General features: G+C 37.6%; 1 protein-coding gene across 1 annotated transcript; it reads left to right on the top strand.

The window, feature by feature from the left end:
* Positions 1–9,415: 9,415 nt before the first annotated feature.
* On the top strand, positions 9,416–15,709 carry LOC134541970 (uncharacterized). The gene is made up of 5 exons (XM_063385733.1): positions 9,416–9,606; positions 10,159–10,204; positions 10,939–11,000; positions 13,950–14,125; positions 15,499–15,709. The coding sequence occupies exons 1-4, from the start codon at positions 9,565–9,567 to the stop codon at positions 14,103–14,105; spliced, it is 306 nt and encodes a 101-aa protein (XP_063241803.1). The 5' UTR covers positions 9,416–9,564; the 3' UTR covers positions 14,106–14,125; positions 15,499–15,709.
* The last annotated feature ends 323 nt before the right edge of the window (positions 15,710–16,032 follow it).

Raw genomic sequence — 16,032 nt, forward strand, 5'->3', positions numbered from 1 at the left:
AGTACAGTTGCAGCTTACCCTCTTGGAGGGAGGTCAAAGCAGTGCAGGAGAAGTGCTCGACGACTTGTCCAGGTCGTGGAACTTGTCCATTCCCCGTTTCAATAGTATAGTAATTCACTAACAACATCTATTTATGATGATGGTCGAACACATACTAAAATGTTCTGAAAAAGAACAAACTCCAAACTTTTTATACAACACAATTTTCTTTTAGAAATAAAATTTTGTTACTTCTTAAAACAAAAGATTTAAAATGAAATTACTGCCATGAAGTTATAAACATTAAATTATGGAGAATACATGGTCATGGGATGATATAAATTTGTGGATGAAAATAATATTATTCTATGAACAAAGTTAATTTATCTTACATTTCGTATTCTTTAAAACTTAACTCTACAGTAACAATGAAAACTTGATGTACTGAACTTGTCCATTTAGGTAATTGAGAAGTTGGAGAGGTAATGTAATATGTAGGCCCTTGTCTTCCCGACTTATCAAATGTTGAAAATTCATTATGCTTTATGATCAGGTATGATACTTGATTAGATTTATTGTATAATGTAAATAAATGATTTTTATCAGTTAGTTTTGGATTTGTTGGTGTTTTAGTAATGTGTTTGTATGATCATGTTTCACTTTAGTTCATGTTTTCGAATAGTTATGATAATTTATTTTGTTTAATTTGGTAAAGCTGCTGAATGTGTATTGTTTTTACCTATTTTTAGTCTAGTGATCAAGTTTTACTGTATTCACTTGTTTTTTTTTTTGGGTACAGGTTATTCGGGAAGCAGGATGATAACATAATTTGGTTAGTTACTTCAGAGTTAGAGTGAAACAGAAAGAGGCAGGAATCCTTGCCCTGAAAAAGAAAAATGGAAAGTGCCATACAAACATTAACATTAAACCCCTCGCCCCTCAGCTGCCTTGAAAAACACCTTGAAACTGGAGCCACTGGTCATCTGGCAGAATCCATCATTTCCTCATAATCTTGTTCAACATGAAACATATTCACACTACCTATGTATGTGTTAAACAGCAGTTTGTTCTCTCCTTGAGAATAAACAATCAAGTATCTTGAAAAATATTCAGTCTAGAAAATCTTTATTTTTGTTTAACATTTTAACCCAAACTAAGATTTCTTTTGGTTAGTATGACAGACATTTGATTCTTAGTGTCAGAAAAAACATAAGTAAATCAACTTCTTTCATTTTGTATGCTATAAAATATATCCAGATAATTTAATTCTTCAAAAAAATGAAATATTTAAGTTTACATAATGCCTTTCTCTCTGACATAATACACAAAAACTATGTAGAATCAAAAAATATAAATTTATCTTATACTCAAAAATTAAGTAAAGAAAATATTAACTCTAATAATCAAATATTTTATTCATTGCTAAATAAATTTTAAACACTCCTTGATACCATAGAAAAAACATCATAGCCTAACACACGTGTAGTTAATGTATATAAATAAAAATGTAAATTTTTGTTTGTACAAAATAGCTAATCTCGGAAAGTTCTTCACCGATTGCTTTGAAATTTTAATACAACGTTGCATTCGAATAAGCGTGTTTTTATATATCTATGTCACAGGTAAAAAGATAGATAAAAATATAGATAGGTAAAATATAAATGAGTGTTCATCTTGTGTTTTGTAAAAATCTAGATATAAACATTTATACATTGGCATAGATGGAGTGATAAAGAGATGTGGATAGAGATAGAGAGATATAAAGGTATTTTTATGTGTGTACCTACTTCAAACAAAAAAAATGAAAGAAGCATAGCAACGCATGCAAGGCATTAGCTAGTTCAGAATAAAATTAACTTAAAAAAATTGCAATTTTAAAAAATTATTTAACTATTAAGTATTTACTGTTGAAATTAGTTGGGTTGCAGACAAGACATTGCTCATCTCTCTCTCTCACTCTCTCTCTCTCACACACACACATGCACACACACACCTTCCTCCTCCTTCGCTCAACCAACCAACAAAATAGTTACAAGCCACAAAATGTAATCCATCAACATCACGCAAATTAAAATTATTATTATCCATTAATTGGCCCACGGGCTGAAAAACATTTCAATACAAAAATATAACAAAGAAGCTAAATTAATTGTGTAAGTGTAAACACCATATTAAATAAAATTATTTATATCAACCAAAATTTATTTATTACCATACTCATAAAAATTGTGAATTAAGATTACTCAGCTAGCGAAGGTAGGGAGGGACGCTCTACTCAAATCCCTTTTGAGCCGCTAGTCGACTTCGGCTAACCATTGGAAAAACAATCACATCAGATTGATACTCTTGACAAAGTACAAATAACTTTTTTTTCCCTGCTATCTCTTGGTAACGTGAACTAAGTTTGTGTTTATTCTGATATTTTGAGACTGCTTTCACATTCGCTGAACTGTAGGCTCTTCAAAATAGCCAGAGATCTTTGCAAAAAAAAAAGAAAAGGGATTTAAAATAAAGTTTAAAACTTTTATGAAATAAATTTCTGGTTTGGATGCTAAAATACTGTTTTAGTAAAAATGTTGTTTTAGTAATTAAGTAGCTAGTACTAAAGATTTTTCCACTGGGAACTTAGTAAGATGAATAGCCTATATCTATCATTTTTAGAACTGAATTTTACAACACAATGTTTTTTGCAAAACTTAATATTGACCACTTTTCAATTGAAATTATTTTTAATTTTGATATATTTATACATACACCATCGCTATACATGTCATTGAATATTACTTAGTTATACACGTGCTTATTCCTGCCAATAATGGCCAGTTGGTTTATCTATAGTTTCCTACGAGTGGAATTGTAGTGGTAGGCCTACTGTTTTACGAAGTGTTTTTTATGACTAATTCATGAGTGTGAGATACTATTTTAAACTTTATTTCTTTGATACTGTATTTGTATTTATGACCACATCTCTCAAAAGAAAAAGACTTCCTGAAAAAGAATTACAAAAAAATTATCACTAACTGGGAATCAGGAAGGGATGTAAGTGTGAATGATATAGACTCTTCCCAACAGCGATGGTGCTGTGGATGCCACTACAGAGACAGAGGTAAGCTTAAATGATCTAATAAAACAGGAAATTCTTTCCATTGTGAAAAATATGAAATATGAAAATTTCCTATCATGTAAATTACATTTTGACTACTATAATTCACGGCTCACAGATGATTTCGAGTTGCCTGAAAATTTCAAAATTTTGTTTGACAGAGATTTAGTCCAGCACCTAGTTTATGAATCGGATAAGTACCGCACTAAAGTTACAGTGAGATTTGAAATCACAAAAAAATCAAAACTAAAACAATGGGTAAAATCAACGGTTTCAGAATTTTATACATTTTTAGTTGTAGTTATTCTTAAGCCCCACGCAACTAAAAACTGTATCAAAGATTATTGGACCTCCGACTGAATTCTGTCTACTATATTCAGAAAATTACTTCCATAGGATTGTATTTGCTCCTATTCCACTATTAAATTTTCTGAGAGCTACAACCAGCCACAAGGAGATTGTACAAAATCAGTATTTTTTTGGAAACTACCAAAATTAAGTTAAAAACTGTTTAAGCCGCATCAGAATTTATGTATTGACGAGAGCATTATGATTTGGTCTTTAAACAATAGAGTCCATCCGGGTGGCATAGATTTGGTGTAAGTTGTTCATCTTGTGTGACTGCAAGACAGAATGTATGTATTGTTGATTTTTTTGTTTACACTGGCAGTCAAACAAACACTGACAAAATCAGTGATCTCTGCATTTCAGGTTCTGTTGTCACTACATTTCTGGAGCCCTGCCTATACAAAGAACACATTTTGCATACAGACAATTGGTAAACAAGCCCAAAACTGTTGGGATTTCTTTTTAAACATAAGACTACAACTGCATGCAGAACGATGTGGCCAAACAGGAAAGAAATGCTGAGATTTCCACAAAAAGGAAAATAATAAAAAAGCCAGTGTGCAGTCTCGCACACAGAATGCATTCTAACTGAAAAGAGGCATGACTAAAGGGAGGTTTGCGTTCTTATTACTATTCATAGCCACAAATTTGTCAAAACCGACAGAAAATACTGAACTTCGAGGGGTTAAAGTGGATAAAGCTGGCATGCAGATTAGTTGTGTCTATAGTATTAAGGAGGTGATAAAATGGTACAAGAATTTTTTTTCAATATTTTAAACATGATAATTTTGAGCGCATGTATAATGCACAATATCAGAAGTAACAAGGACATTAGGCTGGTGCAGTTCTGACTCAATCTGGTTCGGCAACTACTGCCTACATGCAACCCTTCAAAATGTGGGCAGCGCTCATCTGTAATCACCCCAGTGCTGTGGCGGCAGACTTCTCTACGCTTCCCATCTCTAGTGCCATCAACAGCAGCAAGTGCCAAACCACAAAGGCAGTGTTACTTGTGTAAGCACAGCTCAAAGGCAAAACCAAAGTGATGTGATGTAGGACTTTGTGTACATCTGTGCTTCACCACATTCCAAAGAATTTTTTTTTTTTAATTTTTTCAAATAATTTTGTTATTTAATGTAGAATTTTGTACCAAAATAATTTCAACTTGAAAATTGTAATATTTTTAAGCATTCTTTTTCATGTCAAAATACACCTGAAAGTAATTATTCAAATTTTATTTTTATTAAAAATTTACATTGAAAACAGTGAAATTGATTTTTATAATATTTGATGGGGTGTGTATAATTTGTATATGCAATTATTATCTATGTATTTTATAAAGTAAGTAATTATAAAATGTGAGTCTCTTCATGTTTTAAAGGTTCACAACTAAAGTTAATAATTGCCTTTGCAAAAAAACTATCCATTTCTGTGAGAAATAAAAATGTAATTAATTTAAAAAAAAACCATTTGGAAACCTTCCTCTAGAGTGTAGATAAAAATTATTTTCTTCCTTACCAACCAAATGGATTAGATACAAATTTGGCGCAATGTTTGCAAGTAATAGTTAATCAGTATTTACTTGCAAAGAATTTGTGTTAATTAAAGCTGCCTTTTTCCAATGATTTGATTACTTTTTTTTTTTACTTAGTTGGGAATGAATGCATATAGGTATACCTATCCTCCCTCCCTTTTCACTATTTCTCCCTCTTCTTACATATTCTCATATAGCCTATTTGTTATGTCGTCTGCTGGGCTGTCCCGTGCGTGTAGTTAGTGAAGTTTATGCCCGGTGAGTTCTCAAAGAAGGTTCCTGGCCACGTGGCAAGAGACGGAAATTACGAAATTAAGAACATAAGATACAGAACGACGTTGTTTTAATGCAGAAAATACACTTTTCAATCTGCTACCGCAGTGCTCAGCCTGTTGTGTTTCGGTGTCGGAGCATGGCCCTGCGTACGTTTATAAAACATGAGCGTTACGGTTAGTAATCGGTACTGGAAATTGGCAGTTTTAAGATGTCTAGGAGTGGAGGTCCGCGTGAGAGAGTACGTGGTTAAAGATTAATTTGACACGCGAATTTCGTGACGTAGTACATGATGAACACTTTAGCACGGCAGAGCACTATAGGATGACAAAACTCGAACTACTTACCATTACAAAACGCTAGAAGAGCATATGGACCGAGTCCCAAGGAAGGTACGCGGACAACGGACGTCTGCTACGTCTCGCGGGGAACAGAGTTCAGTTCGTTTACATATGAATAAACACGGCAACGATGTTGCATAGGCTACTAAGCGTATCGACGGTTAAGCATGGGCGAAGGCTCCCACGTTCACGTTCCTCACGTGTTGACGCGGCCTGCAGAAAAAAAGTCTCACGAAAGAATTAATACGAGTTACATTACGTTAGGAAAGCGTCCACACGTGTCGTCCGTGGACGGCCCGGTGCGGGCGAAAGTCAAACAGTTTACGAATGCAGCTTCTTGCCCGAGGATAGGCTCGCACGCGGCCAGTCGACTGCAAGAGTAGCGAAGCTAAAATTCGGGATGAAAGTGTGCTTGCGAAAGAAAACGTGTATGTTAAGCTGCACCGAGGTGAGGCCGGCCGCGGAGCCGATGAAAGATTGGGATGTACTCACACTATTGCAACCAAGTCAGGCGCACAAAGCGATGAGGACCCTGTGGTGCGCGCGGACACAACGAGCCTCCTGCGTTTCCCGCGCGAAGTACGCAGAGCGCGGGGACGATCAATTTGAGTTATGTTGCCTGATCGCACAGTGAATAAACTTCAGTTGATTAAGAAAGGCAAATGATGAGATTTAAATCAATAATTAACAATTAAAGAAAACATAACAAGGTTCGTGCACTACGTTTAGCGGATTGATATCCGCAACTGGCACGGCGGAGGAACACATAGACATTGGATGGCCGGTCGCGGGCCGTTCTCCTCGCTGCACTACGTTGCACCAGACTGCCCCGGGGCGCGTTTGTGGCACTCACGCGTTATAGGGCTGGCGTCAATGAGGCATAACGGCCTGTGCGACAGAGGTACTGGCGTCAGGTACTTCCAGTAAAGTTGTTAGAAATTTTAAAATAAATTTATGAAAATGGATAGATAAGGTGGTAATACCTTTATTTTTTTAAGTTTGCAGCTTTCAATTTCAGTAGCCAATAAGTAATTGTTTACTGCTGCCCAGAAAGATGTTCAAGTGTAAACAGAGTTGCTCTCCATTGAATTAAGTCTTCTGTTAGTGGCTTGTTAAACACTTACCAAGCTCTTCCCCTAGGATGAATCAAAGATTGGTTTATTTGCAGAAGTATTTCATACTGACGTAAATGTACTTTAAGTATTAACATGGTAGAAGGTAGATTTTAAACACTTATGATGTTTTAACATGATTGGAACACACACCACTGCAGTCATGAACCTGGGAGAATCCCTACTATGTATAGCTAAAGGCCTGATAACTGTGAATTTACAGCCTGGCTTCAAATTAATCGACAAATTTTTGAATTCTTTTTTAAAGAAAACCTTTGTGCCTTCCCAACCCCCGAACATTGCCCTCGCCGCTGCCTGTGCGTGCAAATACCTATATCCAGCCCTACACGAAGTTATCACTGTATTTCTTCACCTGGCTTGGCTTTAAACATCTGCTCGATCTTTGTGTACTAGTATCGATGTGACGCAAGTAGATCCAACAACAAAACATATTTTATCAGTTGAGCTCATTTAAGCAGGGGCGTACACAATATATCATTCCACCAACGAAAGTAAAGAATTTGAAAGTGGTTCTATCCTCCCCCTTCCCCCTTACACTCTACACCCTTTTCAAAGTGATTTTTTTTGTATGCTACTGCTTTCAGGTGGTCAAGCCAAACTTTTGATTGCTTTCGAGAGAAGCTGTATATAATGAACATACTACTGGTTCTAGAATATGTCTAATACCAGTGAGTATAACCTTGTTGCAGATATAGGGTTAAAAGTAAATTTTTTTAAAGTTGCAGAACGAAGCAGATAAAGTCATAAAAGAAGACAAAAGGAGGTATTTATAACCTGTTTTCATAAAGTAGGTCAACATACCTGTAGCTCTACATGTTTTTAACAGAGCTTTATCGTATAGTTAAAGTATCGAGGTAAAGTCTTTATAAAATGTTGGTTATGTCATTATTCATTTAAGGACTTTATATCTTTAGCGAAAGCATTAAAAAAATACTTAAATCAAATGTTTTAGTTTGGCAATGAATAAGTGTGTGAATTTGATTTGATGTCATTGTTAAATTTCCTTCTCGTTCTGATTGGGAATGCTGACATGGCATCCAATCAAATTAATTAATGCAACAGAATGTTTTTTACAATTTAAATCAACATAATCATAAACCAAACATACAACAGAAAAAAAACTAGAAAACAACAGACCCCAGCAGAGTGACCTGCAACTGAAACCAACATAATTAAATCTAAAACACTATAAAACAACCAAAACCAATACAATGCCTTAAACAACAACAAAGTGCCTTACAACAGAAACCAACAGGATACAATGGAAAACACTAGAAAACAGAAGAAGCCAACAATGCTTTACAACAGAAACCAACGAAAGCCAAACGAATACAATTAAACCCACTGAAATATGAAATACACTGAGAATCACTATAGAAACCAACAGAAAGTGGCAAATTCTAGCATTGAATACAACAGAAAATATTGTTTCCTAATGTAGTTCTGTTGGTTTCTGTTATATACTGTTGTATTTTCTGTAGTATATGTTTAGTCAGGTAACACTGTGTGATTTATTGACAGGGGCATGAATTATTTTGCAAAAAAAAAAAAAAAGAACAAATTCTGATACCTTATTATACTACAATGAGGTGTGCCTGCGCTGACGATGGTTTCCTAGTAATTGGCGGCCGTCTGCAAGAGAAGCCATTGCTCTGTACGGCCCGGACCAATCAGGACGTGTTTACTTCCGCACTGGATGTCGTGATTAGTGTGTTTACAGTTGACATTTACCTGAAACATTGACTATATATTCAATGCCTGAAATAAACTCAGCCAACCACAAAGCAGGCGATGCTACAAAGTTTCAACGTAGAGAAGGTCTGGAAATCTTTTCATGAAAAATACATGGTCCTAGATATTGAGTATATAAAAATATACATTACCCTTTCGCCCCGAAATTCAAATTTTCGGTACTAGGTTTGGAATTTAAAATCGACTGCTAGAAATAAATTTTGACAAAACGAGTTAATGAGTTATACAGGGGCAGGCATTTTTCGCGAAAAAATCTGAATGCCTATTAGACTGCAACAAGTTATACACGCACCAGCTGTTTCTGCCTTGTGATTGGCGGCCGTCTGCGAGAGAAGTCGTTGCCTTGTTTGACCGAGCCACTCAGTACGCGTTTGCTTTCGCACTGAATCACTGTGATTGGTGTTATTACAATCGATATGTACCTGGGAGAAACTCACCCAATCATGAAACACAGACGATGGTACAGTGTTTTAACTTTCATCTAGTCTCCAAATCTTTTCGCGAAACCTGCATGCCCCTAGTTATCACAGGTTTGTTGCGCAGGGCGTAGCTGAGTATGAATCAAGGTTGGCATCGAACCACTGACTCGGTGTGGTGCCTGAGCGAGACTGCCTCGGGGAAAACTAACCTACAACGTGACATGGCAAGGGTTCCGCGTGCGAGATAATAAATCAGTGGTCATGCGATCCGTGGCGCTTCGGGGCTGTTAAGAAAGGAGGCGGGGAAAACAATGACGCTGGACTAGTTTGCCAGATTGCTGACGGATTGATAGGTGACATTGAGCGTCGGACAGGAAGAAGCGCATGCCAACACTTCCTCTTTCCCGTGCCCGCAGAGAGAGAGATACAACACCGCCGTTGCCAGCGCGCGGGCCGGAAGCTCTCACAGTTGCGGCTCTCGCCATTTTTTGCGGACAGTTATAATATCGCGACCATCGGCCAACCGTGTGAAGGCTGGTCACAGCGCCTGCTTTGTTGCCCGCGCGCGTGCGTGCCGGATGGTCCGCGGCGGGGTCGGGAACTTCCTGCGGCGAGGGGCGTATATAGCGGCGGTCGCCGTCCGAGCTCTGCATCAGCGTCCGTCTGCCCGACCAACGACGACATGAAGTCCATCATTGCAGCCGTCGGTGTCCTGTTCATCGCGGTGAGCCGTCAACTTGCCTCTGTGTCCTTGTTTCCACCCGGGGCGGAGCGGGTTCAGACGAGCACTCTGCCCGCTCCAAGACCAGAATACCCTCAGGCCCTAGCGGGAGCATGCCCTTCCAGAATGTTTAACAGGGATTCGTTATGTATATATAAAGTCGGGGGGTGTTTGACTTATTAGCTTACAAAGTCTAAATTTTGACGATTTTGGGACGTAAAAAAGGAAAACTAAATTGATTACGGTAGGCGCAATATATATTAAAACTCGATGAATCACCTTATAATAAAGGAAATGTGATATATTCTAATTTACAACTGTTTATTTTTTAAATGTTTGAAGTTTCATATCAGTTATGCAGAGAAAAACACTAACCTGTAATAACATTTTTTTTTTTTTGTTCTTTTGGATGCCCCACGTCTATTTTTCAGAACGTATCCTTCTTCAGGTTTAAAGTCGATACTGTCAGCTATTGCATGATACAAGTGAAATTGTAACGAAGACTAGCCCCATGGGAAGCTGACGCTACTGTACACAGCTGTGTGTCTGTTGCAGATGACAGTGAACGGTCGCTTCTTCACTGCAGATCAGGATGGTGCTGGTAAATATTCTCCAGCCAATTTTTCGATTATTTTTGAAGCGCATTTTACATTTTAGTATTTCAATATATGTCCGCGCATAACAGAAGGTTGCAGTGGTTGTTTATTCGTGCCGGGAACACTATGTTACTAGTTTGTATATACTGTAGGTAATAGCTATAGCAAAACCTTAGAGCATAGACTTTAAAAAATCATTGGTATATAAGATACATGCATGCTGGACTTAAAGATTTATTACAGCATGTTTTGTTTAAAAAAAATCACTTTTTTTTACAAATGACTGACAAGTAGTATGCAATATTTAGCTATAAAATATGCAGAAACTGAAACCAAGAAATTTGTAAGCTATAAATAAATAGAAATTACAAAATAAAATGTCTGTAAAAGTAAGTATATATTACTAAACCGAATTTTAAGTTAGGCGTTAGAAGGTCGTGCCTAGGCTGTTCCAAGTTCGTGTGTGTACAGGAAGTTGCATATCACGAGGCGGTCAGCCACGTATTTTTGCGAGAAAACAATGAAAAAAGATTCTTCAAAAGTTAGGATAGAATGCTTGATAGTGTATAATATGTTCAGCGTGTTTAAGTGTATGTCGGATATGCTAGGTTTTGAGGAGATGACAAAAATAGCGCATGATAAGAGGAATTACTTGCACGACAATAACCATGTGGAGTCAGGTTCATTTGAATTTCATGTTGGAGACTGAATCACGTCTGGTTATTTTTTGTTTTGTTAGGTTCCTTCGAGTCTGCGGACGCGGTGGACTCAGTAGAAGCCCCCGGGGCAGAAGCCAGTGAGGTGAGTCACCGCATGCATGCGGTACGTGTATTCGCTATTAAAAAAAAGAGGATCATATTAATTAACGTGTATAGTGATCCGTAGGCTAGGTTGGAAATTTTCTTGTCCACTGGTTGAAGTCGCCGTGGGAAAGCTGTTGGGTTCTGAACTGGATCGCTCACGACTGAATGTGAGCCTCTTCGTTGCTTATTGCTGGCTCCGAGTACTCCAGGGTCCGTCTGATAAAGCTTGATCCAGCCTGATGACAATAACCCCATGCATCAAGCATATCTGTAACGATATGCTCAGACACTGCGGTACCAGAAATGTTTCATAGTATTGTTACGATTCCCAGTCACTCAGTTTCCACATACACCGCACACCTCGCTGGGCCGCACCTCTGGCGCAACTCTCGCCGCAGCAGCCCTCGTGGATGTCCGCCGCGGGACTCCGCCGCACTCCGCCGCCGCCGACGCACTTGCCTTCGCCGAGGATCTGCTCGACGCCTCGCTCGGAACTTCGCTCGGGACTCCGCCGCGCCCGCGACACTATCGCCCCGGAACTAAATTATCCACCCTGGAACCTTCGTCCAGGGACTTCGCCACTCTATCGCCCGGAAAATCCGCCGCGGGAAAACTCCCGCCTGGACTCTCTCTCCAACCTCCAACTCTCCTGCTGAGGCCGACGTCCTCTTTTCATATATCAGCCGCCATTTCTGGAACTCACGAGCGCGGCTGGGATCAGTCGCGTCATTTCGCGCCGACACGATGGCAGAAATCTCTCGAAACACGTGTCGGCGGCTCGCGTAACTCCGCAGCTGTCAGGTGTCAGTTACGTGTCAAAGGCAGGGCACCGCGTGGAGAGGGGTGGGAAGGAGGGGGGGAAAGCGACAATCCTTGTAATGTTCCAGGCGCGCGCGGCGCATATCATGTTGCGGCAGCCGCCAGCCAGCTCTGCACCTGCACGTGTCGCGGCCTTGCTCACGTTCGTAACAGTATGAACTGAATGCTGGTCCCATACATGCAATTGAGGATGAACTGCGACAGGGTTACGCCCGGCATGGTTCTCTTCAGTTAAGGCGAGGCTATGACTAGAGGCTAAGGCTACTCATCCCAACTTAGTCAACACCATCGCTCCCAGCAGCGGTGACCACGAGGGGGCAGAGGATTGCCACTTGGTGCGGAGAGGCTATATATTCGCTTCCTTGCACCCATTCTGTGAACCTGTTGTATCATGTCTCGGATAACTAAAGCCGGCAACAGCTCCGACACATCAAACAACAAGGTTTCACAGTGGGCGTAGGTGAGCTCTGTAGGATACTAGGACGAAGAGAATTACCTCGAGAAGAACCACAACCTCAAAGCAACATCCGCCACGTTTCCAATCTGTGCTTGACCCCGCCGGGACAGGCCTGCTGACCGCACTGTGTGTTTCCGAAATAATAAATTTGCATGATAACTAATCATATATTCATTGTAAATGAGCTCGCATGTGTATTTATGAGAACTTAAACCAATCCTGTGGTTGATCGAGAACTGTTAATCGATTCATTGTTTATTTGACTTTATTCTACGATATCTTGTCACACAACCGTTTTGACAGCAATCTGTGGTCGTTATCTGAACGTCATTAATTTTATTTTCCAATATTCCATGTTAATACACTGTCAGTGATTGGCACAGCTGACCATCAAGCGAGCTTCTGTCTTTTGCTAATGTTACTTTTCAGATTACTTATGAATCTAAAAATGAAATTTCATAAATTTAAACATTCTACTTCTGTTAAATATATTTCAAGGACACAATCTCTCACACAATATTAGTAAGTTAAAACAGAAATATGAATAATTCGACAGTTTAATTAAGGAATATTAATAAAATTAACAACATGGTACTGAGTTCTCCTGCCAGTACATCAACAACAAACATTCCAAGTTTCACATTTATTCAGAATGTCTCATGAGATCTTAATGGTCAAACTCTAGAAACCAATTTTAAAATTCAAAAGCAGCAAAACTTTCCTTGTAAAAAAATTTCTAAAAATTCTTTATTCAGAAGGTACTTCACATTTAATTTTTTTTTAACCCTTCACTACCTTACTGAATAAAAATCCTTATAATTACAGCTAAGAATACAACAATTCAGATTGCATCATTCGAAAGAGTGTTAGATTTCTTAACAGTACTAAACTTTACCACTTTAAATTTAGCTCTTATTATTAGTACTTTAACTTTTCTTTTAATCATAGCGATATACATTTTTTTCTCTTAATATAATGTTCAGAGCCTGTTAAAACAATTGGCCAGTAACATTTCAATCAAATAGAAAATTTCAAACATTATAATTGTGAAAATTTTTGTACATTTACTATATTTAAAAATAATACCTATAACTCGTTAAAATTCACAACACCATAATCTGATGTACTTTACATTAATATACCTAGGTACGGAAAGAACGTTTTAGTAAGGTTGGAAAATCATGATCGAATTTTATGAAACGTAGTTCAAAATGAAAATTTTTTAGGGAGGGAAAAAATATTATGAAATTTTACGAGTTATGTTTGTTTTTTTAATCCAGGAAATTCACAAAATATTTTAAAGAATTAATTTTTGAAATTTCAAAATGTTTTACATATAATTACCATTTTTTAAACTGAATCCAAACATCAAAAACAATATTTGCCGACGGTAAATCTAACGCTCTTTCAAATGATGCAAATGGAATTAAATGTGTTATATATATATATATATATATATATATATATATATAACACATTTGGTATTTATTTTATTTATGTATATATAAACACGCTAAACAAAGTATTTTTTTGAAAAAGTTTTATGATGCAATTTTTTATTTATTTTAAGTGTAGAATTGATTTCACGAGTTTTTCCGTTAATAACTGAGATATCCTGCATATTGGTAGGATAATTTGCTTATAGTTATTCGGTTGTTTCACATTTCACAGAGGACGAGGCGTGAGGCACAAGATCCTATGCAAAATATGATGAAAATGGGGCAAGCTTTAGCACAACAAAGTGGATTCAACACTACCAACATGACACTACCTAGCAACATGAAAGGCATGATGGGTAATATGCAAAATATGATGAAGTCGGGATGAGAAATCTGCTGCTATCACAGGTACGTCATAGTCAATATTTCTCTTAACTGCGGGTGAACTTGTATAACACCGGTGTTTTGTACATGTATGAGCATGATTTACAGGGAGCTGCTCCCATACTTAATAAACTCATTTCTGGAGTACTTTGAACAAACAATTGTTGGCCATACAACCAGAGTCAAATCATCAGCAGTCAGACAAGCTGGATTAAAATTATTGGAAGAAATTTTGTAGTATGTTTAATTTTCCCTTTGTTTTAATGGTAAGGAAAATAATAAATAAGTAAAACGTTCCTAACCGAATCATTAACTTTTTATCAAGTGTGCTTCTTAGTCGGTCGAAGTGGATGGTAAAAGTTGTGGAAATTGTTTGTAAATTTTTTTAAGATGATGCAAAATTGTAAAGTTAAGATCAATGAGCTCAATTGGTGTTTATTATAACCAGTTCTCCAAATTGCTTTAGAAGAATATGACATGTGGACTATTTATGTATGTATATATTTTCTCTATCAAGCAGTCAGAATAGTTCTCACAAAATTTTCAGCTTCAGAATATTACACAATCACACAACTAAAGGATTATTTCGGAACGTTTAATTTACATTCAGGCTTCAAATTATTGAAGCTGTGCAACTACATTGTGACAACTGGTACAGGTTCCTTGCTAACAATGCCTCCAGTAGCGAGACCCGGGTCGCAGGTAGCTCTTCACGTATCCGACTCTGAGCCCGCCTCGCATTTGAGAGACGCGTGTGCATGTATCCTTTTTTTCCCCGCAGTTTCCGTGGAGATGTTTCTATTAATCACTGCATTTTGGTTCAAATATACGTACAAAAAATGCTTTGTTTGTTAGATTGTGCATCATTTTTACCTATCGGTAATAAAGGGCTAATTTTTGTAAAGTATGCAAAACCATTCTACCTTATTTGTGATCTATGACCGAGGTGAAAATATGTAGGATTCACAAACGGAGGCGGGGGGTGTTTATGCGTAAGATTGTGGGTTTAACTGACACAATTCATTTCTGGATAGGGTGCATGTACGTGCATACTGTTCATATGTTGGCCTTTATGCATGATGTAAGTAGTACAGACCAGATTTTGCAAGTGCTCTCCCCCCTTTCCCTCCCCGGTTATCTATGCTCACTTTCTATGGTATTCGATTCTTTTTTGGTCCATTACCACCTATACTGCTGCTTACAGTGGACGTAGCGATGTTCTTTTAATGGGGAAATTTAAAAATAATTGTGGAACAAGAGGCCACGGAAAGTGGCGTCAAACCTGTTCAAACCAGTCTGCAACATGATATTGATCTATAACCTCTTACGTTTTCAGGGATGAAGAACCACAGTCAGTATACTTTATGCACCTACAAGTTTTTTTTTTTTGCTTTCAGTCAGCTGTCTCCGCACGTCCAGAAGAATAGAAAAGCCACAATACAGGGGTATGCTGCCTTTCTTCACACAACACATGCAACATTTACTTTTCTACGAACATTTAACGAGATATTTTCGCTAATGTAAACAAACATATGTGCGTGCCTTTGGTTGGTTGAGAGGATTGTTGTTTATTAACCATTTGCCTAAAAATAAAGGTTTTGAAACTCGGTTTTTTATTTTTTTTTAATGTGTTGACATTTGTGCTCGAAGCATGTCCCATGCTTTTTTTTTTGTTAAGTGTGAGATTTAAATTCGTTTTGAATTTAAACTATCACTGACACCCCTAAACGATAAACAAAAAGGAAGATTTATACATTGAAAGTAGATCCAGACTGGGATAATAAATAATAAAACTAAATTTTTCTTCATGGTTCATCTCTGGATCTTATACGGCCAAATATGCATGCTATATGGAAAACATTATATTACATAATCCATGTTTCCGTTTAATAATGACAATCTTTGTCAAGCAATTTAGTATGTGCGTGTAT

The sequence above is a fragment of the Bacillus rossius genome (assembly GCF_032445375.1).
Source record: "Bacillus rossius redtenbacheri isolate Brsri chromosome 4 unlocalized genomic scaffold, Brsri_v3 Brsri_v3_scf4_2, whole genome shotgun sequence".
In the NCBI taxonomy this organism is placed as follows: Eukaryota; Metazoa; Arthropoda; class Insecta; order Phasmatodea; family Bacillidae; genus Bacillus; species Bacillus rossius.

Coding starts and splice junctions, on each gene's coding strand:
- LOC134541970 (XM_063385733.1), top strand. CDS start 9,565: ATGAAGTCCATCATTGCAGCCGTCGGTGTCCTGTTCATCGCG. Junction 10,205..10,938: donor TGCAGATCAGGATGGTGCTG/GTAAATATTCTC, acceptor TTGTTTTGTTAG/GTTCCTTCGAGTCTGCGGAC. Junction 11,001..13,949: donor CCGGGGCAGAAGCCAGTGAG/GTGAGTCACCGC, acceptor CACATTTCACAG/AGGACGAGGCGTGAGGCACA.